This window comes from Lonchura striata, chromosome 28 (assembly GCF_050655825.1).
Source record: "Lonchura striata isolate lonStrDom1 chromosome 28, ASM5065582v1, whole genome shotgun sequence".
Classification (NCBI taxonomy): Eukaryota; Metazoa; Chordata; class Aves; order Passeriformes; family Estrildidae; genus Lonchura; species Lonchura striata.
In genome coordinates, this window is record NC_140730.1 from 6414159 (window position 1) to 6441463 (window position 27305).

Genomic DNA, 27305 nt, shown 5'->3' on the forward strand with positions numbered 1-27305 from the left:
ACTTGTGGAAAGCAATTCATTCTTGTTGCAGAATCCTCTCCTGTGTCCTCACCGAGGGAGGGGCTGCCAGGGTGTCCCATCCCTTGGGCAGGTTGGTGATAGAGTTACAGAATTGTTAAGGTGGGAAAAGATCTTTAAGATAATAAAGTCCAGCCATCAGCCCAGCACCACCACATTCACCACTAAACCATGTCCCCAGGTGTCACATCCACACTGTTTCTGAGCACTCCCAGGCATGATGACTCCACCACTGCCTTGGGCAGCCTGTGCCAGGGCTGGACAACCCTTTCTGTGGGGAAAAAAAACCAAAAACCCTAATATCTAATCTAAACCTCTCCTGGCTCAACTTGAGTCTATTCCCTTTGAATCTCAACTCCAGCAGTTCATATCCCACCCCAGAGGTGTCCTTGTGGCCAGAGCAATCTTATTCTGACACTGGCTTTTTGAAAACCTGTTTAATATCTGGTGATGTCTTTCTCTACTTTTACTTGGATCTAAACATACCATTGAGGCACCGTACCACAGGTGACTGAGATGTTGACACTCGTATTTTGATACACGGAATATCAATTTAAATTGCTGTCAACTCTTGTTTTTTCCCAGCCCTCTTTCCTTCAGTTTACAAAGTTTATTGTGTTTTCATTGATATGGAGGAGTTGCTTGTGCAAAGTTCCAAAAAGGACTCCTCTCACAGTCAGAAAAGTGAAATAACTTTACCTGCTTACCAAGGTGAGGAAATCAGGTGTTTTTTTTCACTGACCATGATGTGTTTTTCATGTTGCTGCAATAACAAATGGATTAGTTTGTCTTATCTCAGCCCTGGACGTGACCGACGGGCATAAAGTGTTTGCCATCATCAAATCTATCCCCAGGGTGGAGAATGCAGCTTGTTTGAGGTACAACTTGTTAGGCACATGATTAGTAAATAATGTACTTAAGAGCAATTGAGTGGAATTGAGGCAACACTTACATTTCATTAATTAATATTCTCTGCTGCATTGGGTGTTGATGGCTACAGTTTTTTCCTCTCCACTTTGTTTTACAAAAGTTCAAGATTTAAAGGGGATGTAATTATCCTGCTGTTTGGGGAGTGTTATTTTTACTGAATTCTAGCTGGATTAAACCTTGTGCAAGCCATAGAATGAATTGGAATGGATATTGGTGCAGTCTGGATTTGGCCAGCAGAGCTCTTGGAGGTGGTTCTGCCCAGGAAAAGTTGGCTCGATGCACATCTGAAATGGAACTTGCTGAACTGGCTGTTGAGCAAGGAAAGGGAGGAGTTTTCTTGCTTGTCAGCTCAGCACAGCAGGAAGAGAAGAGAGCCCAGGATGACATGGCTGGACTCTGGGAGTGCAGGCACGTTAAACCCTGCCTGGGGAGGCTCTGGTGTCGTGGCTGGGAGTTTGGGTTGGAAAGGACCTTAGAGCTCATCCAGTGCCACCCCTGCCATGGCCAGGGACACCTTCTACTATGGCCTTGGGCACTGCCAGGGATCCAGGGGCAGCCACAGCTGCTCTGGGCACCCTGGCCAGGGCCTGCCCACCCTGCCAGGGAACAATTCCTGCCCAATTTCCCATCTAAATACTCGTTGCTGCTCTGTGGGATGTGAATGAAGCAGGGCACCTGGAAGGACTCCTGAGTCATGTGCTTTTGTCTTGCTTTAAGGAGGTACCATTCTGTCTGGACTTACTCTCCTGGTCCTTGGAAAGAGTGTGGGATAATATGTTTAAAGGGGGAGGAGGCAGGAAAATGCTTAATGGAGAAAAGGTGAGTTTTTTGGTAATAACTCTCCAGCCAGGAAATCCTAGTTATTTAGGATTACGTGCATAAGAACAATCCCCAGGAGTCCAGATGCCCATGCAAATACTTGGATAATACCTTTTCTTCCCTATCATGTAAAATGCATATTCCTCACAGTTGTCACTCTAAACAGGAATTTCTGCATCTGCTGGAATTGCTCCAGACTTTGGGGTCGATTGAGGATCCTGGTGTTGCCTATTTTACCTTCCTGCTTTAATGAAACACAGCCATGGGAAGGTGGTGTCCTAATTCCGCAGCACAGAAAATAATGTCCTCTATGGGCTGTAGTGAGCTAAAAATTTGGACTTGTTCTCAGATTAGCAGGGATCAACTTGAATTAATGAGGGAAAACCTTTCTCCCCCTCCTCCTCAGGCTGATCCCGTGAGTAGCTGGAGTGTAGGAGAGAACAGCACAGAACAGTGTGTGCTAAATGGTATTTACAGTGACAGAACATTTGGGAGGGTGGGGAGAGAAAAACGTTTTGAACTCCAGAATGACCCACCAAATGCACTTGGAATTGTCAGGGCATTGCTTGGCAATCTCATTTGGTATTGCTGATTTCTTCCCAATACCCAGAACTACTGCTGACTAGCTAATAACAATAACCACTAGTAAGAAATAACACTGGCCTCCAATGGGAAAGTCTTTATTCAGTTCATTAAATAAGTCTCAGATTGGATTTTTCTTACCTTGCAGAGTCACAAAGAGCAGTAGTTGGAGACTGCACAGAACTGGGCAATGAGTGACCTGAGCAGGTTTGTCTTCAGAGGCAAAATTCAGAAATGCTGTGCTGAAGAAATCTGGTTTCATTCATATTTACAAAAGGCAAGTTTTCTGACACAGAATCCCAGAATGATTTGAGTTGAAAGGGACCCTAAAGCCCCTGCCATGGCAATTTCCACTGTCCCAGGCTGCTCCCAGCCCTGTCCAGCCTGGCCTTGGGCACTGCCAGGGATCCAGGGTGGGCACCCTGTGCCAGGGCCTGCCCACCCTGCCAGGGAACAATTCCTGCCCAATCTCCCATCCAGCCCTGCCCTCTGGCACTGGGAGCCATTCCCTGGGTCCTGTCCCTCCATCCTTGTCCCCAGTCCCTCTCCAGCTCTCCTGGAGCCCCTTCAGGCCCTGCCAGGGGCTCTGAGCTCTCCCTGGAGCTTCTCCTCTCCAGGGGAGCACCCCCAGCTCTCCCAGCCTGGCTCCATGGCAGAGGGGCTCCAGCCCTGGCAGCATCTCCGTGGCTCCTCTGGCCTGGCTCCAGCAGCTCCATGTCCTGATGGTGAGGGCCCAGAACTGGACATGGTGCTCAAGGTGGGGTATGGACCCCCAAGCTTGAACTTTTGGAAAAAGTTGAATCCTAAAAAGTTCCTAACATGTTTTTGTTTGCAAGATGAGTCCAGGTACATGTCCTGGATTAGCCTACTAGGTACATTTTGTGGGGTTTAGTGATCTGAAGGGCTGTAAAGCCTGAAAGCGTGGTGTACCAGCTTTTATTTTTTCATGCTTTTGTCTGATCTGCAATTAATTCTTAGCTTTCCATCAAGTTGGCTTCTCCACAGCTCCAAAGTCATTACCTGACAGCTCAATTCCTCATTCATCTAATGCATGAGAAAGAGCCCTTTGCTAATGGCTTCCCCCAAGGTGCCTCTTTCATGTCGTGCTGTAGGGAGGGAGCCTCTGAAGGTGCTGTGGCAGGGATGCCAAGAGTGACAGAAAAGGAGAAAAGGCTGCTGGGCCTGGTGGCACTGAGGGATCACAGTGGGCCAGGCCTTGGGTGACCTCAGCTGTAGCTTGTGCCTCTTCTGCAGCTGTGGCACACCACGGTGACATTGAGCCTCCTCACCTTGAGCTGTCCCCCTGTGCTGTTCCCTCAGTCAGCGACTTTGTGGGATGATTGATCTCGGGCTGAGGTCATCTTTCAAGTTCCAGATCTTGTCAATCTGTCTGGCTCCACCCACATGCAGTGATTCAGCTCCTGATGTGCTGAAATATTCCCTTAAGCCTTCCCACACAGAGTAAGGGTTTTTTTGTGATTCTGCTTGGAGCCGCAGCACCTCTTCTGTGCTGTGCTCCAGCCCTGTGCTTTCTGTGCTTGGAGAACTGCAGAAAGTAGAGTTTGACCTCCTAAAGAGGAGAAGAGCAGCTATAATTGTTCTTTAAAAGTATTTTTTCCTCTAAATTTTGGTTCCCATTTCATAGAATTTGGCTAATGTGCTGTGATTTAGACAAATGGTAAAATACAGAGAGCAGCCCTGGGGGAGGGTTGGGGTGCTGGTGGGTGAGAGGCTCAGCCTGCCCCGGCCATGGGCACTGACCCCAGAGCCGCCCTGGGCTGGGCTGAGCCCAGCGTGGGCAGCAGGGGAGGGGGGATTCTGCCCCTCTGCCCCGCTCAGGTGAGACCCCACCTGCAGAGCTGCCCCAGCCTGGGGAACAGCAGCAGGAGGACGTGGAGCTGCTGGAGCCAGGCCAGAGGAGCCACGGAGATGCTGCCAGGGCTGGAGCCCCTCTGCCATGGAGCCAGGCTGGGAGAGCTGGGGGGGCTCCCCTGGAGAGGAGAAGCTCCAGGGAGAGCTCAGAGCCCCTGGCAGGGCCTGAAGGGGCTCCAGGAGAGCTGGAGAGGGACTGGGGACAAGGATGGAGGGACAGGACCCAGGGAATGGCTCCCAGTGCCAGAGGGCAGGGCTGGATGGGAGATTGGGCAGGAATTGTTCCCTGGCAGGGTGGGCAGGCCCTGGCACAGGGTGCCCACCCTGGATCCCTGGCAGTGCCCAAGGCCAGGCTGGGCAGGGCTGGGAGCAGCCTGGGACAGTGGGAGGTGTCCCTGCCATGGCAGGACTGGCACTGGATGATCTTTAGCATCCCTTCCAACCCAAATCAGTCTGGGATGATTGTATGACAAATGTGGGGGGTTTTGGTGGGGGAACAGGAGGGTTCCCCTGCCTGTGTTCACTAATCCCATCTCTAGGAGTGGATCTACAAAGGATGCTCTCTATTGCAGAATAAATATTCTAGCTCAGATATTGTCACTTCTGCCATTGCACACTCGACCTGCAGCAGCTGCAGAGTTGTTCCTGAGGGAGCTGGAGCTGTGGTGGCACTGATGCTCTGCTGAACTTCTGTTGATTTTTCTCTGTTTAGGAAGCCCCTTAATGAGCTGTGTCACCTGGTGTGCTTCAGTCCAGTGTTCTGGAATCCCCTGTCTGTACATGGGATTCTGTTGTTCTTTTTGGGGACATCTTGATTCTGTAGATTACAGAATCCCAGAATGGTTTGTGTTGGAAAGGACCTTAAAACCCACCCAGTGCCACCCCTGCCATGGCAGGGACACCTTCCACTGTCCCAGGTTGCTCCAAGCCCCATCCAGCCTGGCCTTGGGCAGTGCCAGGGATCCAGGGACAGCCACTACTTTAATGGTCAGACAACAAATTGTTACAGGTGCTACAAACATTTGGGAATGACTTCTGCTGGGGAATGGGGAAGCACCTGGACAGATGGGCTTGGAAGCAGCAAGCAAGTTCCTTCTCTTTCTTCTTGTCTTCAGTGAAGTTGGTTCTTCTACATGGTCATGTTTTGGTAAAGAAATAGAATTATGCTGAACAACTTCCCTGGTTTGTAGACTCATTTCCTCTGTTAATGGGAGACACAAGTCTCTTTAAGAACTGCTAATTGCTTAGGTTAAAAAAACCCCAAAGGCTGCCTGGTGTCATGTGTGGAAGTAAGACTCTCAGAAGAAAGTGTGAGCTAGTTCTGCTGAAAATGGAACAGATCAGAGGCACAACATCTACAAACCAGGTTTGCCAAAGTGCTTAAAATAACAACTGGCAGTTTCCCTGGGTGTTGTTGGACTTGATGTAGAAATTTCCCAAAAGGACTGAGAGAGCAGAGAGACAAAAATGGCAGTGTTGGGAGTGCAGTTCCTGAGGAGGTTTTGGAAGCCCACGTACAGGACTGTCAGTGCTGCTGATGTGGTGGCCTGTGGTGGCCAGGAGTGTGTTTGGTGTTGGAGCTGCAGCAAGGACATCCCTGAGGAGCCGTTCAGGTTCCTTGCAGTCCTCTTGGGTTGCTCAAGGCTGCCTGGTGGAGTTACGGAGCCACTGTTGGTCATGCCTGAGTTTCCTCCATTATCTGGGAACAACAGGGGCTCACACAGGAGGGGTTGTGCCCTTCTGTCTCAAGTTATGGAAACCCCACTATTTTTAGTTGTTTGAACTTACCATGTTAAATATTTTGGGAAGTGAAATAGCAGGGGGGGAGGGGGGGGGGTGAGGGGTGATGTCTCAAGCTCAAACTTGGATTTCCTCTGTCTGCCCCTGGAGGAGAAGATTCAATAGGTGCAAACCCTCATGCCAAAATTGGCATGGAGCTGTGCCAGGGCTTGGCATGGAGCTCAGGGAAAGGTTCTTCCCCCCGAGGGTGCTGGCACTGCCCAGGCTCCCCAGGGAATGGTCCCGGCCCCGAGGCTGCCAGAGCTGCAGGAGCGTTTGGACAGCGCTCTCAGGGCTGCTCAGGGTGGGCTGTTGGGGGGTCTGGGCAGGGACAGGGATCCCTGAGGGTCCATTCCAAGCTGGGATAATCAAGGATTCCAGGCAATAATCCTGGAGCCTGCCAGCTCTCTGAACAGCTCCTGGCATGGAGAAGGCAGGTCTGGAGTGGGAGGATTCCCAGAGCTGTGCTGATGCTGTTGGATCTGTGTAAGCACAGGAATGGGGATGGATAGGGACACATCTCCATGAAATTGAGCTTTTTTGTGGGGAAAACAGAACTTACTCAGTTTTCTCTGCAACAGCCACAGAAGGCAAGGGCTGGTGGGAGTTCACAGCTGAGTCCTCTGGAGAGAAAGCAGGAGGAGAAGCAGCTTGTTAACTGTTTTCATTAAACTTTTTAGCATCTGGAAGACGATGAATTTAGTTGTCAGGTGAGAGGAGGGGAAAGAATTAAGGAGACAGAGCCTGGTGGCTGTTACCTTGCTGGAAAGATCCCACAAAAGTTTCAGGTGTCCTTTTCAAAGTATCAGAATTTGTATGTCTCTGTCCATAAAGAGTCACCAGCTTGGAAGCACAGAGACCCTTGTGGCTTGTTCTGGGGCCATGGAGAAGCAAGGGTTAATGTTTCCTGGGATCTGAAATGGGAACAGAGTGGGTGGATTGAAGGGGGGGTTTCTAGCCCAGGCACTGGTGCTTCTTGCAATTAAAAACAATCCCAAGCCAAAGGGTTGAATTAATCCCAAAGACAGTGATTGGGAAAGACAATTATGTGTAAATGGAGAATATGAAACTTGAGTGTGGAACGGCAATGTTGGCATGTGGGGTCTTGGGGGAGCTGGGAGCTGGTCTCTGTTTTTCCAGGGAAGGATTGGGCCGGGCCAGCACGCTCAGGGAAGGTTTTCTGAAGTCCTGGCTGCAGAAGGGCCCCGGAGAGCCCTGGCCCAGCTGGGACAAAGGGTTTGGAGGCAGCTGCTTGGCAGTGAGCATGGGGGTCCTGCTCTGGTGGCCTTGTGGGGAAGGTGATGGGGATCCCTGGACTCGGGGTACCCCGGCTACCGAGGGGTTTATGGCTCTGTCAGGCAGAACCCGGTGACACTGCTGCTGAGTGTGAGCAGCAAAACTGGGGCTTGGAGCCGGATGGTCCCTTCCACCCCGAGTGCTCTGGGACCTGCGGAATAACGCTGTGAAACAGAAGCTCCAAGGGGGAAGGGGTGGGGAGAAAGATTTGATGTGTCCTGAAGTTCAGTAACTCGGCGAGGAGGAATGCAGCAGCCCTGGTGCGGGGCTGTGCCGTAGCTCTGTCCCGGAGCGCCTGGACCCGGTACCGGGAGGAGCTGCCGCGGCTCCGGTCCCTGCGGGGCCGAGCGGTACCCACGGACCGGCTCGCTCGTCTCTGCCGAGGGCAGCGGCGGCACCGCCGGGCCGCCCCTCCCGCCTCCCTCGGTTTCGGCGGCGCTTTCCGGGCAGCCGGCGGCGGGAGCGGCGGTCTGAGCTGCGGCTGCTGCAACCCCTCGGGATGATCGACACCCCCCGCGATGCTCGGGGTCCCCTTCGGATATCCAGAACCTCTCGGGATGCTCGGAACATCTGCGATGCTGGAGTGTCTCTGTGCTGCTCAGTACCCCCCCCGCAATCTTAGGCGACCCCTCCGGGCACGCTCGGATCCTTCCCGGGGTGTTCGGAGCTCCCCTGGGATGCTCAGAACGCCACAGCGATGCTTGGACCCTTCCCCTCCCCGCTGAGATGCTCAGCGCCTCCTTCCCCCCACCTCGGACCCACCCCCACCTCCCCAAATGTTCAGACCCCTCCATGCTGCTCGGACCCCTCCAAATGCTCGGAACTCGGAACCCCCCCCCCCCAAATGCTCGGGCTTGGACCCCCAAACGCTCGAACCCCCCCAAATGCTCCGACCCCCCGCAAATGCTCATGCTCGGACCCCCCAAATGCTCGGATCCCCCCCCAAAAGCTCTCGGACCCCTCCATGCTGCTCGGACCCCCCAAACGCTTGAACCCCCCAAATGCTCCGACCCCCCAAATGCTCCGACCCCCCGCAAATGCTCATGCTCGGACCCCCCAAATGCTCGGATCCCCCCCCAAATTCTCGGACCCCCCAAATGCTCGGACCCCTCCATGCTGCTCGGACCCCCCAAACGCTTGAACCCCCCAAATGCTCGGACCCCCCGCAAATGCTCATGCTTGGATCCCCCAAATGCTCGGATCCCCCCCCAAATTCTCGGACCCCCCCAAAAGCTCTCGGACCCCCCCAACCGCTCGGACCCCCCGAATTCCCGGGCCCCGCCCGGGTCGCGCGCCGGGGGCGGGGCCCAGCAGGGCGTGTCCCGGTGGGCGGAGCCCCGGCGGGAGGGCCCGGGCCGGAGGGCGGGGGCGTGCCGCGCATGCGCGCGGCGGGCGCGGCCCGGCCCATCGCCGGGCGGGGCGGGGGGCGCAGGGAGGCGGCGGCGGCGGCCCCGGGCAGCGGCACCGCCCCGGCCCCGGCCCGCTCCGCTCCGCGCCATGCCCGGCTCCATGTACCAGCCCGAGCCCGGGCAGCCGGCCCGCGGCCCGCCGCGCTGCCTCACCCTGCTCAGCCCGCCGCCGCCCGCCGGGCAGGAGCCGCCGCCGGAGCCCGAGCCCGGCCGGGAGCGGGAGGGGCCGCCGGGGCCGCCGGCGCAGGGCGAAGCCGCCGCGCTGAGGTTCGCCCTGGACCAGCTCTCGCTGCTGGGGCTGGAGGGCGCGGAGGAGCCGGCGGGGGGCGCGGGGCCGGGCGGCCTAAGGGAGCGGGAGCGCGGCGGCGGCGGCTCCCCGGGGCCGGCCCCCGCCCCGGCCGCGGGCGCCTTCGGCAGCCTGGCCCCGCCGCTGGGGCCGCCCGCGCTGCTGCCCGAGCCGCCGGCGAGCAGGAAGAAGAGCGTGAACATGACCGAGTGCGTGCCCGTGCCCAGCTCCGAGCACGTCGCCGAGATCGTGGGCCGGCAAGGTAACGCGGCGCGGGGACGCGGCGGGACGCGGGACCCTCCTCGCCGCGATCGGGGGCACTTTCGGGGCTTTGTCTCCGCGGAGGCGGAAACTTAACGGCGACACATCCCGCGGCCCCGAAAGTCGGCCGCGGGTCCCGGGAGCCGCGCTCCGCATCGGTCGCAGCGGACTGCCTGGAAATAGCAATTAAACTCCATCGGCCCGGGTGGGATAATGCCGGCTGCCCACGGAAAGTTCCCGGGAGCCACGCGAGCCCGTGGGAGCTGCCAGGACACGGGGCGAGGCGAGAGCTTTGCTTTCATTGTAGTTGTGCCTCTGCCCCCTCCCCTCCAGCCCCGTATCTCAGACCCGCCGTGTAAACGGTGCCGCTTATCTCAGACTCCGTTTACAAATCTTACTGATAAATCCGATATAAATGGTCATTTAACCCGCTCGTTTGTAGGCGGCCGAGGAGCCGCTCGCACCCACCTGTCACAAAGGGACGCCCCAGCCCCCGCCGGGTGGGTGTGCCTGGAGTGGGCTTTGTCTCCAGGACGTACCAAATAAACCAAACTTTCACCTTGAAAAATCAAAAAGAAGAGACCCCGGGCGGAGGACGTAAGGAAAGAAAGGGAAAGGAAGGGAGCTGCTGCTGCCCGCAGGGATCCCGGCAGGAATCCCCTGGCAGGGAGCGTGACCTCCGGGTGTTTCGCCCTTGTGGGGTCTGGCACCCCAGCCCCGCCGCCGCCCGGCGGCTCCCAGCCCTCCCTGCCCGGGGGGCTGCGGGCCGGGGGTCGGGGGGCTTTTTTTCCCGGGGGGAAGCGGGGAACTGGGCAGCCTCATTGTTCTCTTTGTTAGCCAGAGCCATGCTGTGATGAGCGCGGTGACATCATGCTCTGCGCTTCCCATTGGCCTGCGCTGCCTCCCAGCCGGCCCCGCTTCCCGGCCTCCCAACTTTCCGTGCACCCCTCGGCGGTCCCGGTGCCCCGGCCGGGGCTCCCCCCGGGCCGCCGGACCCCGCCGGGCCCCGCCAGCGGCGGGCAGAGCCGGGCAGCGGAGCGTGGCACCGCGCCCTGCTCCCGGGGATTCTCCTCCTCCTCCTCCTCTCCTCCTCTTCCTCCTCCTCCGGGCTGGATCAGACCTGGATTTGGTGGCCGAGCCGCGGGGTGCGGCGGCGTGGAACACAACCAGTGCCGGGGCTGGGCTGTGCTGGGAGCCCGCTGGTTCTGCGGGGAGTGGCTGCCTTTGGCCCGGGAGCTGCCGGTCGGTGCCTTCCTTGCCCTGGGTGTTTTCGGTGAGACCCCGGTGCTGCCCCTCCGGCGCCCCGAGGAGTTTGGGGTACAGCTAGGTACCTGCCCAAACACCTTGGTGGAGTTTGGGTGCTCGCTAAGCTTCGTGGGCTCGTGAAACTTACGCAAAAAAAGAAAATACTGCCGAAGGAATTGTTATATTGGCTCGAGGAGGGGTGCTGGAGGGGCACCGTGTGGGCCTGGGGGTGACCTGGGGCCAGCCTGCAGCCCCAGCCCATGGGCAGGAGCAGCCCTCTCCAGGGCTTTCCCTTCGTGTTTCCTGCCCCTCTCCTGCCCCTGGCCTGCCGGGATGCAGTGTGCTGGCCCTGTGCTGGGTTTTTGTCGAGGAGGGGCACTCGGCACCCTCAGGGCTGGCAGCAGTGTTCTTGTGCTCCAGATGTTCTCCGTGCTGCTGGCAGCTGGATTACAGCAAGGATGCTCAGGTGTAGCTTGAGCAATACCGAGCTTATTCCTCAGGGCTCACACCGAGCAGAGCCCTTCTCACTCATCCTGTGCTGCTCTCCCTCCAGACGTGGTTCCCAGAGCCCCCCTGCGAGTCTCCCTCGGTTTTGGGAGCCCTGTGGCAGTGAGGTCTGGCTGTAGAGCTGAGCCTTGGGGTGTTCGGCTGGACCATCATCATCGTGGTGACAAAATGTGCCCTGCTGGTGACACTGCAGGGCTGGGTTGGGTCACCAGGCCGTGCCCCTGTCTCTCTTGTCTTTTCCCCACTGCCCAGCCTGGTTGTGATCCAGAGAGCAGAAATTCGTGGTGCCACCACGCCTGAAACATAGGAAGGGATGAAGATGTGTACCTCGGGTGCCCTGGAAGGGGCTGGAGCTGGGACAAGGCTCAGGATCTCTCCACACACCTTGGGGCTCTTGGGGACCTGTCCTGCTTTGCCCAGACCTGGCTGCTGTGGCAAGTGGGGACCAGGGAGGTGCTGGCAGCCAGGACCAGCACATGGGTGTCCTGTGCTGGCTGAGATGGGACACAGGCAGGTGGACACAACTTCTCCTGCTTCTTTTCTTCAGTTTCTCTCCTTCAGATGCCCTGATTTAACCCTTTCACAAAGGAGCAGCAGCAGCCCATCAGGTAAATCCTTGTTCTCTAAATCAAATTGGTGTTTTCTTCCCTGAGCTGGAGGAGCATTTGTCATGAGCCCATGTCCAGATTGGCATCGGTGCCACCACGGAGCAGCATCTGCCTGCTGGGATCTGTGGCTCCTCTCCCCTCTGCCCACACGGGTCTGGTGGGATTCCCTGGCTGTGCCTTTGCTGCCAGCCTGGTCATGACTCCTGCTGTGGGAGGGACCATCTCCAAAAAGTGCTGTGGCACCGACTGGAGCAGCGTGGGCTCCTCTTGCTATCCAGCAGAGAGAGCCTTGGGGATAACAGGAATCAGCAGGAGCACGGGGCAGGTGTTGGAGCTGCCCTGACTCTGGCACCTGGGCTCCGTGCTGCTGTGGATTCCTGCTGTGCCAGCTCTGGAGGGGCATTTCCAGCAGTGTCTGCTCTTCCCTTCCCCACCAGGTGCCCCCCATGGGATGGAGCCACAGCTCCCTCTCCCCATCTGTGACACTCAGGGACTGTCACAGCTCTACAGAAGGAAAGCTGCTGTTTATAGAAGATGCTGGGATGCTCGGAGGGTAAATCCAGGGAAGGATGGCACATTGGCACCTGTCCTCACTGCTGGAGTGTGGCTGGCATTCCAGTGCTGAGAGGGTTGCAGGGTGACCACGGGCCCCTCTGGGCCAGCCTGGGCACCTGTAACCTCGCCGTGGGTCACAGGGGTGCAAGGAATCCTCTCATTTGGAGCCCTGGGCTGCTGCTCTCTGTTGTCTCCTGCCCAGGTGCCGTTCCTGGAGGCACCTGGCACATCTTCCTGGCTGCCTCCTCCCAGCTGGGTCGTAGCAGAGCTGGGAACTCCTGAGCTTGGTCACACAGATGGATGTGGTTGCTGAAGGATCTGCCTGTACATCTGAGAGCTGGCACTGGCTGCACACTGTGTCCCGAGGAGAGGAGCCCAGCCTCCCTGCCCCACTCTTCTGTGTCTGGAGAAGAAGCCAAGGTGTGATGTGCTGGCTTCCTGCAGCAGGGCTGCAGGGATGAGCTCGTTGCTGTGTGCAGAGTTGGGAAGGAGCACTCGGCAAGGGGAGAGAGGCTGTGATGGAGGTGCAGCATTTTCTGGCTTCTGTGCTGGTAACAAAGGGGACTGGGAGCTCAGAACTCTGGATCAGAGGCCACGAGATGCTGCAGAGCTGGGGAAGAGGAAGAGCCATGAGTGAGGCACCAGAGGGTTCCTGAGTTTGTGACAGACACCACCCTCCTGCCTGGTGCCATCAGAAGCTCCTCCAGAAAAGCTCTGCTGGTGCTTTTTGGAGTTTACCAGCTCAGAGCTGGGCACTGCCAGCACAGATCTCCTTGGTCAAGCAGAGATGTGGTCTGGGCTAGGGCATGAGCTGGCTCTGTCCTCCTTGTGGGCAGGAGGCTCCTGATGTGGGAGCAGAGGCTGCCCGGGCCCTGCTGGGATCAGGGCAGGGATGAGCTGTGTGGGATCCAGCACTGGAGCACAGAGGATGGAGAGGCCCTTCCCAGCCCTCTCTCCCAGTGTTGCACTGGTTTTCATGGGCTCCTGCAGTGCTCTCGGCCCTGGTCTGTCTGGGGCTTCTCACAAAGAGCCAAGTTTTCTGTGATGATGGCCAGGGAGAGCAGCTGCCTGTCCTGGGGTGCTGCCTCCATCACCAGATTATCCCGGGGAGGATTCCCTGGGGTTCTGTTCCGTGTCAGAAATTACCCATGTCCCATCCCAAGGGCAGGTGGGATGGGTTGAGCCAGGCCAGTTGTGCAGAGTGGAGGGCAGTGGGAGCCGTGTGGGATGGGGAGAGGGGGAAAGAGGAGAGCCTGGAGTTGAGACAGATGGTTTGGGGAGCGTCCTGCTCACCCCCACGGGGCTGTGCCTGCACACAGTGGGTGTGGTGGCACAGGGGCTGTCCCTTGGAGGGGGACGAGCCCTCTGGAATGCAGGGCTTTGCTGGCAGCTGAGTGTGGCCATGGGGGTCAGGATGAACTTGTGCCCACGGGGACTCAGAGCTCCACCAGAGAGATGTAGCAACAGCAGAGGCACTCTCGGCCTCTGGTGTTCACAAAGGGCTCTTTGGGTTGAAGCATCCCTGGGTCTATCCCCTCTGTCCTGCCTCTGGTTTTGGGCTGGTTTTATTTGGATCTTTAAAGCCACTTTGGTGGAGACTTGCAGCAAAGTCTGGCACTTTGTTCTGCTCTGTTGCCATTGGTGCTGCACAGCAGCCCTTGGCCAGGGGAATGTGTGGATGCCACCTGCTGCTGCTGGGCTGAGGTGTGGCACTGCCTGGGCTGGGAGCTCACCAGCACTTCCAGGCAGCTCCAGGTCCTTCCCACAGCCCCTGGGGCATGACCCTGATCCTGCAGCAGCTTCAGGGATGTGGCCATCCAGGATGGAGCACAGTGTGCTGGGGTGGAGGTTTGCAGGGGCTCATCTGAAGTGTCTTGTGCTGGTCCAGATCATTCCAAGTACAAGAAAGATGTGGAGCTGCTGGAGCCAGGCCAGAGGAGCCACGGAGATGCTGCAAGGGCTGGAGCCCCTCTGCCATGGAGCCAGGCTGGGAGAGCTGGGGGGGCTCCCCTGGAGAGGAGAAGCTCCAGGGAGAGCTCAGAGCCCCTGGCAGGGCCTGAAGGGGCTCCAGGAGAGCTGGAGAGGGACTGGGGACAAGGCCTGGAGGGACAGGACACAGGGAATGGCTCCCAGTGCCAGAGGGCAGGGCTGGTTGGGAGATTGGGCAGGAATTGTTCCCTGGCAGGGTGGGCAGGCCCTGGCACAGGGTGCCCACCCTGGATCCCTGGCAGTGCCCAGGGCCAGGCTGGACAGGGCTGGGAGCAGCCTGGGACAGTGGGAGGTGTCCCTGCCATGGCAGGGCTGGAACAAGATCAACTCTGAGGTGCTTTCCAGCCCAAGCCATGCCATGATTCCCCCAGCTGCAGTTGCTGGTTAAACCCCAGCTTGCAGCTCAAGTCCATCTGGCTCTGGGGGGCTCAGCCATGAGGTGCCCTCCCCCCATCCTGAGCAGGAGCAGGGGCAGCCCTGGCCCAGCCACCTCAGGGCTGCAGGGCTGCCCTGCTGGGAGCCTGTGTCAGCAGGCCCCGGTGTCCCAGAGCCAGTGTTAAACACTGCCCAGTTCCCCCAGCCCAGCTGCTCATCCTGCCCATCCTGCCTGCTCTGGGCTTGGGACCTTTGCCTGGGGATGTCTCGGGAGGAGTTTGGACCTGGGGACGGGTAAAACTGTCCCTTGGTGTCCCAGGCTGGGTCCCTTGGTGTGTCCCGGTGCTGCTCTGCTCCTGGCAGGCGCAGCTCCTGGTGCTGGTGCCAGCACACGGCCTCAGGCCGTGCCTCCCTGGCCAGCGTTTCCTGCTCTGCTTCTGGGGCAGGCGGGGTGACCCCACACCCCACCCTCCCAGAGCTGCCATGCTCCTCCCCTACCCCTCCCCTGGCAAACCCACCTCCCACCCCAGCTGTGTTTGGTGCCATCCATGGCCCTGGCAGCATCCAGCAGCCACGGGCTGGGGGCATTTTTCCTGTGCTGCTGGTTTGAAGAGGGTGGAACTGGCCAAGCCAGGGACCCTTTGATTTCTGTCCAAGGTTTCTGGCTTGGTCCCTGCGAAGAGCTCAGAGGAGCAGCCAAATTCTTCCTCTCTTTAGTGCTGCCATGGCATCATTTGGGTGCCAGTGGTGCTGCTGGTGTGATGGCGTGGGTGAGAAGGAGCCCCACTGGGCCACGACCCCTTTGGGATGTGGCTCCTGAGTGGCTGCTGCGTGCAGCTCCTGGAGCTGCCAGTGGCTTTGCATCCTGAAACTGCCACTTGATGATGGTTGGGGTGGAGCTCAGGGGAAGGTTCTTCCCCCTGAGGGTGCTGGCACTGCCCAGGCTCCCCAGGGAATGGTCTCGGAGCTGCAGGAGCGTTTGGACAGCGCTCTCAGGGCTGCTCAGGGTGGGGCTGTTGGGGGGTCTGGGCAGGGACAGGGGCTGGGCTCCATCCTCATGAGTCCCTTCCAAGCTGATCTGTTCCATGTTTCTGTGATGCTGCAAAGGGTGACTTTGGGACCTTGGGCATGTGGCTGCGGCCCATGGGAGGCACAGCAGAGCCTCATCCCACTGCCCTGGGCTTGTCCTGGACTGCCCAGCAGTGGAGCTGGGGCAGATCCTACAGCAGGCACCAGGATAAATGCAGGAGGGGAATGTGGGAGTTGCAGGTGCCTCTCCCGGCACAGCCCAGCAGGAGCTGGCACATGGTGATGGCCTCAGTAAATGTCACCTTCGATGGCTCTGCCCTGCCCCAGTCCCTGGGCCAGTACTGCACTGTGTGCCCAGCCATAAATCCACCTGCCAGGGCTCGGTGGTGCTGAGGAGCCTGACTGTGACACCACCCAGTGTGACACCACTGAAGTGAGAGATTTTTGCTTCTTGTCATCCACGAGGTTTCGTGCCCTGGAATTGCAGCACGCCTGGGGCTGCAGGAGCAGCACAGCTCCTGTTCCCCACTGCTCTCAGGTGCTGCTGGAGAGCCTGGATTGATTTACCTGCTTGGGCCAGACCTGACTCAGCTTCTTGTACCGTTCCAGCCCTGCTGAGTCACAGAATCCCAGAATGGTTTGGGCTGGAGGGGATGTTAAAGCCCACCCAGTGCCACCCCTGCCGTGGCAGGGACACCTCCCATTGTCCCAGGCTGCTCCAAGCCCTGTCCAGCCTGGCCTTGGGCAGTGCCAGGCATGGAGCAGCCACAGCTGCTCTGGGCACCCTGTTTCACTGGAGTGGGTTCAGTCTGGCTGGTTCCAGGCACCCACCACAGCTCCTCCATCACTGACCCCACAAGTGGACAGGAGAGAAAAAAATGCAACAACAAATTCATGGGTTGAGATAAGGGCAGAGAAAGATCCCTCACCCAATATGGACAAGGGCAAAACAGACTCAACTTAGGGGTACTAACTGAATTTATTATTAATAAAATCAGAGCAGGACCATGAGAAGTAAATATTTAAAATACCTTCCCCTTACCCCTCCATCCTTCCGGGACTCTCCCTCTGCAGGGAGATGGGGATGGGGATCACAGTCACTTCATCCCACCTTGTTCCTCTGCTGCTCAGGGAGGGGATTTGGAGCCCTTCCCCTGCCCCAGTGTGGGGTCCCTCCCATGGGACACAGGTCTCCACACACTGTCCATGCCTGCGTCCCCTCAGGGTCACAAGTGCTTCCAGGAAACCTGCTCCAGCGTGGGCTCCTCTCTCCAGGGGTCTGCAGGCCCCTGCCAGGACCTGCTCCAGCTCAGGCTTCCCACAGGCTCAGAGCCTTCTTTGGGCGTGCCCCTGCTCCGTGTGGGCTCCTCCTGGGGCTGCAGGTGCATCTGCACCCCTGTGACTCCCATGGCCTTCACCATGGTTTTCCCCAGAGGCCGCAGGGGAATCTCAGCTCCTGCCCCTCCTCCCCCCTGCCCTGGGTGTCTGTCTGCAGAGATGTTTCTCTCACATGTTCTAACCCTGCTCTTCTCTAGACCCAATTACAGCTGCTCAAGACCTTTTTTCCTTCCTAAATCCATGGTTCCAAAGTGTCCCTACCATCTTTGCTGGGCTGGGCCTTGGCCAGTGCCAGATCCATCCTGGAGCTGGCTCGAATTGGCTCTGTGGAGACACGGGAAGCTTCTGGCAGGTGCTCACAGGAACCAGCCCTGTAACAGGAGCCCTGTAACCTCGCTGCTTCCAAAACCTGGCTACAGAACCCCAATTCTCCCACCCTGCCAGGGAACAATTCCTGCCCAATCTCCCATCCATTCCTGCCCTCTGACAGTGGGAGCCATTCCCTGTGTCCTGTCTCTCCATGTCTTGTGCCCAGTCCCTCTCCAGCTCTCCTGGAGCCCCTTCAGGCCCTGCCAGGGGCTCTGAGCTCTCCCTGGAGCTTCTCCTCTCCAGGGGAGCACCCCCAGCTCTCCCAGCCTGGCTCCATGGCAGAGGGGCTCCAGCCCTTGCAGCATCTCTGGACTCTCTCCAGCAGCTGTGCATCTTTCATGTGCTGAGGCCCTTCAGCCTTCTCGGCCTTTCCTTCTCCAGCCTCACAGCTGGAAGAGCAGCCCTGCCCTTCCTCAGGGAGCGTCTGGGAAGAGGAGGAGGGGAAGGAGTGCCCTGAGCCAGCCAGGCACTTGCAGCTGCCTGGCTGTGCCCAGAGGAGCCGAGCTGTTTATCCACAGGGATCTGCAGCAGCGCTTGCCATGGCCAGGGCCAAGCCCAGGGCTCCAGTGGAGCACCCTCCATCCCTGCGGGCTCCCAGCTTTGTGCTGGACACCCTGCAAAGCTCAGGGGTGGGAGGGCACGGGGGTCACTCACCGCTGTGTGCCAGTGGTCGCTGACCTCAGCTTGGTTGTGCTGTGCCTGGTTCACGGGGACTTAATTACGAGTGGATGCAATTAGGGCTGGGGGTGCAGGGAGTGGGGCTGGGCTGGCAGGCACAGACTGCTCCTCAGTGGAGCAGAGCAGAGTGGCCCTGGAGGAGAGCTGGAGCCTTTTGCAGCCCCTGAGGAGAGCCGGAGCCTTTGGCTGCACGATGCTGCCAGGACCCACAGCCAGAGCCCAGCTGGGCCGGGGCAGGGCCGTGCCCAGGGCTGGATGGGGCCGAGCAGAGCTGCAGCCCCATCTCGCAATCCCACAGCCGGCCGTGGGCAGCTCTGCCTGCTGAATCACGTTCCTCCTGCAGGGGAAGCAGGACTTTCCAGAACAGGGAGAGCAGGAGGCCTGGGAGCACCCCTGCCCCAGCCCAGGCACGGGGGATCCCTCCCGTGGGACAAGGAGGGGAGGGGTGGCTGTGTCCTGCACCTGGGGAAGGTCCAGCTCCCTTGTCCCTCCAGGAGGGCATCCAGGGCTGTTCCTCAGGTTCAGCTGCTGGCTCAGAGGCGTCAGGATTCCTGCAAGATCCAAACAGCCTTTTCCTTCTTTTCCATCTTGGCATCTTTTTTCTCTTTGTACCTCCTTACACACCTCTGGAGTGAATCCAGCTTCTCACCTGCTCGGGTGCCCTATGGCTGCCTGCCCTGGCACCTCTGCCCATGCCTGTCCCAGCCCTCTGGAGCAGGGCTGCAGGCTGCATCCTGCTGATCCCCAACCTGTGAGGGTCAGAACAGTGCCAGGAGCCAGGAGAAGCCAGGGCAGCCCCCCTGCAGTGAGCCATGAGCCCCCCTCAGCCTTGGAGGCAGGAGGGATCCCTCTCTCTAAGGGTGTCCATGCTGCAGGTGCAGACTAGCAGGACCTGCTGGTTCCTGCTGGTCCATTGTGTCCCCATCCTGGGTGAGCAGAGGGTCACCGTCAGGCCCCAGCGTTGATGTGTCATTTTTCCCCCTTCTCCTTGCCCTGCAGGCTGCAAAATCAAAGCCCTGCGTGCCAAGACCAACACGTACATCAAGACACCGGTCAGGGGCGAGGAGCCGGTGTTCATCGTCACTGGCAGGAAGGAGGACGTGGAGATGGCCAAGCGGGAGATCCTCTCGGCCGCCGAGCACTTCTCCATGATCCGGGCCACGCGCAACAAAGTCAACGGGCTGACGGGGGCCATGCAGGGGCCCCCCAACCTGCCAGGCCAGACCACCATCCAGGTGAGGGTCCCCTACCGCGTGGTGGGGCTGGTGGTGGGACCCAAGGGAGCCACCATCAAGCGCATCCAGCAGCAGACGCACACCTACATCGTGACGCCCAGCCGGGACAAGGAGCCCGTGTTCGAGGTGACGGGCATGCCCGAGAACGTGGACCGGGCGCGGGAGGAGATCGAGGCGCACATCACCATGAGGACAGGCTCCTTCATCGACGTCAACGCCGACAACGACTTCCACTCCAACGGCACCGACGTCTGCCTCGACCTGCAGGGCGGCGCGGCGCCGTGGGCCAAGGCCCCCCACCCCGCCCAGCGCCCCTCGGCCGCGCTGCGCAACGACAGCCTGAGCTCCCTGGGCAGCGGCTCCACCGAGTCCTTCTACAGCGGGCGCGTGGCGGCCGCCAGCCCCACCAGCCCCTACAGCACCTTCAGCGAGCCCCCGGCCCCGCTGGGCTCCGACGAGTGCGACTTCGGCTTCGACTTCTTGGCCCTCGACCTCACCACGCCCACCACCACCATCTGGTCGCCCTTCGAGCGCTCGGGCAACCCCCTGCAAGCCTTCAGCAGCTGCTCCTCCATCAACAGCTCGCAGAGACGCAACAGCGGCCCGGCCACGCCGCGCCACTCGCCCACCCTGCCCGAGAGCGGGGCGGCGGGGCTGGAGCACCCCTCGGCACGCCGCATCCCCAGCGACCCCGCCGGCGCCCTGGCCTGGCTGCCCGCCCAGGGCTCGCTCTCCTCCTTCTCCAACAGCACCGGCTACTCCTCCTCCTCCTCGCTGCCCGGCAGCATCTCGGCCGCCTCGGGCTCGCCCACCGACTCGAGCAGCTCGGACGGGCACCGCAAGAGCTCCCGGGAGTGCATGGTGTGCCTGGAGAGCGAGGTGATGGCCGCGCTGGTGCCCTGCGGCCACAACCTGTTCTGCATGGAGTGCGCCCTGCGCATCTGCGGCCGGGCGCAGCCGCAGTGCCCCGCGTGCCACGTGCCCGCCACCCAAGCCATCCACATCTTCTCCTAGCCCGGGGGCTCGCCCGGCAGCCCCCCTCCACCCCAACACCGCGGCGTTGTAAGGACTTTCTACTGTTGAAATGGAGCTTTTTATTTAATACCAGATGCGATGGGCGCACGGGGCGGGGAGGGGGGAGAGGCGGCGGCGCGGCTGGAGAGGCGCAGAGGGCACGGCGGGGCGGGGGGAGGCCGAATGCGGGGGGTCGGGAGGGTGGGGAGAAGGGGCCGAAGAAGAAGAAGAAGATGAGGATGAGGAAAGAGGGGCGTGAATTCCGCGAGGAGGAAACTCCGATGTTTACAGAATAGCTTTAACTCTTCACCTGGCTGTGGGGCTGGGGAGGGAGCCCGGCTGTTCTCCACCAGTCCTTCCCAAATACCAGTATTCCGTTTGCAAACTGAAATAACCAGAAAGAAAAGGTCCGGTTGCACTTTTTATTTTAGGACACACAAGGGTTGTCTTTTATTTTTTTAAAATCATTATATTATTATTATAATAATTTTCTTTGTGGTTCTTTTTATATGTAGGGTTTTTCTTTTTTTCTTTTTTTTTTTTTTTTGGGGGGGGGGATGATTCTCAGTGGTTCTGTAATTTTTTTTTTTTCTTTGTAATGCAGGTGTATCTTGTATTTTGCCAATGTGAAAACTTCCCAAAAGTGTATGATGTGAGATCAGGAGGTCGTTAAATGGAGGGGGCACAGTTAACACACCATGTCACAAAAACCAGACAGATTTCTATCTCCATTTTATTTTGGGATTAATTTGTGGGGTTTTTTTGGGCCGTATTTTGGTTTTGTTTTTGTTCTTTGGCTGGGTTTGGGCTTTTTTTTTTTGTTTCTTTGTTTTTGTTTTTTTTTTTTTTACCTCTTTATGTATATGTAGGGAATTTATAGGAAAATATGTACTTTATTGAATAAATTTTAAAAACTAAAATATATTTTATTTTAAAAAGAAAATAACGGACCTTTAACCTTACATGGCTAAAGTACTGATTATATATTTGCTGAGCTGACTTGACGGTTATGAAAATTGTATCAAGAGTTTTATTTTTTGACTTCAAAGCCTTCTTAATAAAGACTTTTTACTATATATGAATCCTTGTGCTAACCAGTGTCTCCCTGCCTGGAGCCTCCTGGTACCTGTTCCCATTTCCTTGGGCCCAGGGAAAGGTGCCAGCCTGGGGGCAGGAGCAGGAGCTGTGGGGACATCTGCCACCTCCCACAGGTGGGTTTGTCCTTGTCCAGGCTGGGTGACGCTGCTCTGGCTCTGGACTTCTTGTCCCCACAGATGCTCCTGCTCCCCGTCCCAAAATGCATCCATGCCCGTGGGCAGCAGGGGAGGGGGGATTCTGCCCCTCTGCCCCGCTCAGGTGAGACCCCACCTGCAGAGCTGCGCCAGCCTGGGGAACAGCAGCAGGAGGACGTGGAGCTGCTGGAGCCAGGCCAGAGGAGCCACGGAGATGCTGCCAGGGCTGGAGCCCCTCTGCCATGGAGCCAGGCTGGGAGAGCTGGGGGTGCTCCCCTGGAGAGGAGAAGCTCCAGGGAGAGCTCAGAGCCCCTGGCAGGGCCTGAAGGGGCTCCAGGAGAGCTGGAGAGGGACTGGGGACAAGGATGGAGGGACAGGACACAGGGAATGGCTCCCAGTGCCAGAGGGCAGGGCTGGATGGGAGATTGGGCAGGAATTGTTCCTGGCAGGGTGGGCAGGCCCTGGCACAGGGTGCCCACCCTGGATCCCTGGCAGTGCCCAAGGCCAGGCTGGACAGGGCTGGGAGCAGCCTGGGACAGTGGGAGGTGTCCCTGCCATGGCAGGGCTGGGATGGGGTGGATTTAAGGTCCCTTCCCCCAAACCATTGTCCATGCTCGTCATCCCTCACTCACTGGGACACCCAGTTGTCCCTGTGTCCCCAGCTCTGTCCCCCCTCATGTGGCACCCGGCCCCAGGGTTTGGGTCTGGCCCTGCAGGGCCCCTCAGCGTGTGGGGACAGCCGGGCCCTGCTGGGGCACACGGGCAGGGGGACAGGGCTGTGGGGACAGGGCAGGGGGACAGGGCTGTGGGGACAGGGCTGTGGGACACGGGCAGGGGGACAGGGCTGTGGGACACGGGCTGGGACACGGGCAGGGGGACAGGGCTGTGGGACACGGGCAGGGCCAGCCCAGGGCACCGGGACACCGGGGGCACACCGGGGCCGTGCCGCCGCCCGTCCCTCCGTGAGGGGAGCGGGGCCGTGCCGGGTCCTTGGGGTGCCCGCACGAGGGACCCGGAGCGCCCCGGGTGCCCTCCGAAGAGGACGGTTCTGGGGTACCCTAAACAGGAGAGGTCTTTGGCTGGCCTTGATGGGATTTTGGGGTGTCCCAGGTGGGAGGGGGCTGAGAGTTTGGGGTGTCCCACGTTGGGGTGCCGGGGTGCACAGGGACCCTTGGCTTGTCCCGAATCGGGGGTGCAGCCCCAGCACCCCCAGGGCAGGGAACATAATCCCCTCCCCCTCCAATTAGCGGCAATTAACGGCTAATTAAAGGGCACAGGCGGGGCAGGGGGAGTGATGCCCTTTTGGGTTTCCCCTTTTTTGCTTTTATATACTCTCTGTATCCTCTGCACATGTAGCTGTTGCTTTGTAGCTTCATGTCGTAGCATAGTTTCACGCTTTTCCCAAGCAGAAAGACAAAACTTCCAGGGTCCCTGTGTGCTGGAACCCCTGGATACTGAGAAATTCAGACTTTCTGTGTTGAAAGGCACAGACCCTCAAGAGAACACTGCATTTGATCTGAGGCTGTGGAGGAGGCTTCCAAAATTGAATGGCAGAACTAAGATTATGAGTGTGTAGTTTAAATAGAAATGTGTAATGTCACGTGATAGAAAACTTAGAGTTTAAAGTATTAAAATATAGTAATATATACAGAACTAAGATAGAAGTTTTAAGACAGTAGCTAGTCCTTCTTCTTCACCTTCTTCTCCATGGGTTTGGGTGGCATTTTGTAAGTAGACAGAAAAGTCCACATAGGTGATTAGTTATTAGATTAAAAGTAAAAATAAAAAAGTAAAAATTTAAGTGTCATTTCTTAATTAGATACTTTTTCCTAAAAGATCTCATAGAAATACAGAACGATTTTATAGCTTGTTAATGAAATACTGTAGAATTCACAACTTACAAAACTGTAATATAGATAAGAAATAATAAACATCTGAGTCCAAACACAGAATACCATCACAAACGCTTCCAATCCCAGACCTAATCCAGGCAGAAAAGAACCAAAAATACCAACACCTGTGATATCTTGATTTTACTTAGAAGCCAAGGTTGGAACCAGCTTTCCAAGACACACTTTTGTAAACAGGGATCTTATCCTAAGGGAGGAGCCTCCAAGGTGCTGGAACTGGGAATGACTTCAGCAGGGATTTCTAATTGGAGGGTTCTTGTCAGATATGCTAATTGCAGAATCTATAAAAACTGTCCACGGGTCAGGCCCAGTGTGCATCTTCAGCCTTTGCTGCCTATGGATTTGTGCACCTGAGGTTCCTCGTGCAAAGGTACCCTTGGATCACTCTGATGGTGTCTGATTTGTATTTTTAGGGCCAGAGGAAAAGGCTTCGGAGGACTGGCAGCAGCAAGGGGTCAGACCCCATGGCCGTGAGGAACCTCTACATGCAGGTGAGGGGCTCGGGGGTCCCTCCCACGGTGCTTCACCCCCTTCCCGTGGGTCTGGGGGCTCATTTCTGACCTGGGGGGCTCCACACCCTGTAGCTGTAGGGGCTGTGGTGGCCTGGGAGTCCCCTGGGTCACCTTGGTGCTGGTGCTCAGCCTGGTGGCTGCAGCACCTTGCAGGGGCTCGACACGGCTGAGGAGAGGGTTTGGTGTCACCTGAGCTCTGCTCATCCTCTGCCCTGGGCACGGGCTGGGCAGCTGCTCCAGCTCTGCCACCAGGGACCAAGAGCAGGGCCTGGCTCTGTCCTTGTGCTGCTGTGTGCCAGAAAGGATTGATGCCTTGTGAAGGCTGAGCTAGGACAGAGGCTGGACAGGGCTAAAGAACAAAGCAGGGTTTTATTAAAAAGCTTCAGTGAATCCCCTTGGGCAGCACAAGAGCCCAGCCAGGGCTGCACCCAAGATGAACCAAAATGGTCACAAAATGCACAACTGCTCATGGGGCCTCTCATTTTGATCAGTTCTGCTCCATTTGGATATTGGAGTTCATTGTCCAATTCCAGCTCCAGCCCATGAAGTCCCATCCTTCTCATTTTTCTCTCTTCATTCCACATTGTTTGTGCTCTTGGGCTGAGATTTGGATCATTTGTCCTTGGTGCCCAGCTGGAGCAGGAATTGTTTTGTCTCCCTGCTCTGTGCAGAGAGCTCAGCATCCCCTCATGTGAAGCCCAGACCAGAGCAGCACAGAACCTGAAACATAGAAAAGCTCCAACCTGAGGCAGCAGAGGGCCCCTCCCTTGCTGTGCCCGCTGGAGCTGTGGAGGGCCCTGCTGCCATCCTGCCCTTGGGGCACACCGTGACCACAGGGCAGCACTGCCAGGGCACAGCTGTGCTGTGCAGGTGGGACAGGACTCGCTGCCACCCAAATTGCCCCCAGAGCTGCAGCCAGGCCAGGCCTCCGTGACCAGGACCACCTCCTAATTGGTGCTTTCTATCAATTATGCTAATTTCCAAATACCTATAAATATTTACTCATCCCTGTGGGGTTGGGCTTTTGTGGACAACTTTCTACTACTGCCTCTGAAGGTCTTTGTGATGGAATAAAGAAAATAAAGATCTGCTCTTATATTACCTCCTTACTAAAATTATCTTGAGTTTCATTTCCAGGTTGGGAAAAAGGCAACAGAGCTTCAGGCAGGGCTGGGAACAGGGGCAGGGACACATCCCCGGGTGTCACATAGCTGGGAGCCCCATGGACTCAGAGGCTGCCCCTCTGTAATGAGACCCCATTTCCCTGCATCTCTTTGGAGTTCTGAGTCCTGGAATCCCCCCACACAAAGCTCAGGCCTGGGAGAGCAGCTCTCCTGACCTGCCACCCCCATGGGCTCTAAAGCCCATGTGAGGGTCCCTCCCCACCTCCAGGCTGATCCCCACAGCAGGATTAGCCTGCCCTGCTTCCTCCAAGTCCCAGGCAGGATCACAGCACCCCCTGATCCTCCAGAGACACCCCAGAACTGGAGCAGCGGCAGAGCAGAGAAAGCAGGCGGTGAGAGGGGACACTGCCAGCAGCAGAGTGGGACGTGTCCCACCAGAACTGTCAGCCAGGCAGAGAGGCCCTGGGGCTGCTCTGGACTCTGCTGGGCGTGGAGGTGTCCCAGGCTGGCTCTGCCACCCCAAGGTGGTCACTGCTGGTGACACCTTTTACAGGGTGGCACCGCTGTCCAGGCAGCAGGCGCTGCATGCCCGGGTGGCCTGGCCAAGGACATGCATGGACAGGTCTTCAGCTGGATGGTGGGGAGGGTGACAAACGACTGCTCACCTTTTAAAGTTGTAAAGGTCTATTAAACCTTAACAAAAACTACAACAAAAGGACTAAATAAGGAAAAATTACAGCACTGGGAGCCCCCAGGACTACCAGCCACATTCTCCTCTTCAAGATGGATGCTCCACCTTCTGTACTTCTAGCTGCTCCTAAAGTCCTGTCAGCTGGCTCCTTCCTCGCTGTCCAGGGGTGCAGATCACTTTCTAACACCTTGGTTGGAGCTCAGGTGTTGCCAGAGTAATGAACCAACCCTCCCAAGAGTAGCAAGGCCATCCCATGATAACAGTGCAAGGGAGAGGACCCATTACAGTAACATAACTACACATCTACAAAACTTCTCTGAACATACACGTAATGTTCACCCCTTAATTGTGGGAGCCACCACCTCATTACTCATCTGAGACAGGAGAATCAGTTGTGCCCTGTGTCACTGAGGGGTCGCCACACCTCCATTGGCATCCTGACCAGCTGTGGTAAGAGCAGCTCCCCTCTCCTGGGCTGTCTGGAAGAACTTGGTCCCTGTCCTGCTCCAGCTGGGACACAGCCGTGCCTGTCCCTGCGGTGGGGACAGCTGGGTGCCTGAGGTGGCTCTGCCTGGGAGCTGCCTGACGCTGGTCTCTGCTGCCCACAGGTTTGAGATGTTTGAGCACAGCAGCTTTGAGCAGTTCTGCATCAACTACACCAACGAGAAGCTCCAGCAGCACTTTAACCTGGTGGGTATCACCCAGAGGTGTCCCCAGGGGTGTCCCCAGTGGTGTCCCTTTGCTGTGAGCCACTGAGGGAGAGCTTTGCACGTCCCTGCTGATTTTGTGCTCTCTGTGTCCACCGTGGCTCAGCAGGGACTGCTCTCCCCCAGGGTGCTCCACAGAAAGGGAGAGAGGTCATGTAGAAACCAAGGTGCTGCTCGGGGGCTGAGCCCTCCTGGCCACTCCTGATTTCCTGTCTCTGCCTTCCAGCACATCTTCGAGCTGGATCGGGAGGAAAACAGAACCGAGGGGATCCCTTGGGTGTTTGTCACCTTCTGGCACAGCCCCTGAGGCCAGCTTGGCATCCTGGGCCTGCAGAATGAGGAGTGCAAGGGGGGTGAGGGCTGCTGGGAACAGGCTGCTGTGACCACCCAGAGCCCCCCACTGCACCTTCCAGAATCACAAGTGCCCTGTGGATGCTTTCATTGTGTCCCACTTTGCTGGAAAAGTAGGGAATGCTGTGGGTGTGGTGAGCTGGGCAGGGGCTCCACACAAGTGGGAGGATGGATCCTGCTGGGCTGAAACTCCTCATCTGAGGGTAAAACTATGGAAACTGTGTGCTGGCTCCCATCAGCAGCCTCACAGCAGGGCAAGAGAAGCCGTGTGGGCACCACCACTTGTGACTCCTGCAGGGACATTTCCCAAGGGCTGTGTCTGAGCAGAGCTCTGCACAAACTGCTCTGGGAAGCTGCAGGCTGGGGCTGTGTCCTGCCAGCTGGAGCAGCAGTGGGATGGTTCTGGGGGAGAACAGGGATGCTGTTCCTGAGGAGCTGGTGCGGCTGTGAGCCAGCCAGGTGAGATCTCAGCCAGGGAGATCCCCTGGGCAGGCAAAGCCTGGCTGGGCTGTGGGAGCCTGGGAGGGGCAGGAGGAAAATCCCTGTGTGCAGCCCCAGCAGAGCTGGCCTTGGTCAGGGTACCT

At 57.8% G+C, this 27305-nt stretch overlaps 1 protein-coding gene and 1 long non-coding RNA gene across 3 annotated transcripts; one reads left to right on the forward strand and one right to left on the reverse strand.

Annotated features, from left to right (window-relative positions):
• Positions 1-4120: 4120 nt before the first annotated feature.
• LOC146765070 (uncharacterized) lies at positions 4121-8150 on the reverse strand. Its single transcript, XR_014950301.1, has 2 exons — positions 6759-8150; positions 4121-6623 (listed from the first exon to the last, which is right to left on the reverse strand). It is a non-coding gene; the product is annotated as an uncharacterized LOC146765070 (long non-coding RNA).
• Positions 8151-8787: 637 nt separating this feature from the next.
• Positions 8788-21276, forward strand: MEX3D (mex-3 RNA binding family member D). 2 transcript variants are annotated; one of them, XM_021528233.3, is made up of 2 exons: positions 8788-9253; positions 18945-21276. In XM_021528233.3, the coding sequence occupies exons 1-2, from the start codon at positions 8794-8796 to the stop codon at positions 20192-20194; spliced, it is 1710 nt and encodes a 569-aa protein (XP_021383908.2). In that variant the 5' UTR covers positions 8788-8793; the 3' UTR covers positions 20195-21276. The 2 variants fall into 2 exon arrangements, with proteins under 2 accessions (XP_021383908.2, XP_085418765.1); XM_085562639.1 differs by lacking the exon at positions 8788-9253 and adding an exon at positions 9293-12587.
• Positions 21277-27305: the final 6029 nt, after the last annotated feature.

Coding starts and splice junctions, on each gene's coding strand:
- MEX3D (XM_021528233.3), top strand. CDS start 8,794: ATGCCCGGCTCCATGTACCAGCCCGAGCCCGGGCAGCCGGCCCGCGGC. Junction 9,254..18,944: donor CGAGATCGTGGGCCGGCAAG/GTAACGCGGCGC, acceptor CTTGCCCTGCAG/GCTGCAAAATCAAAGCCCTG.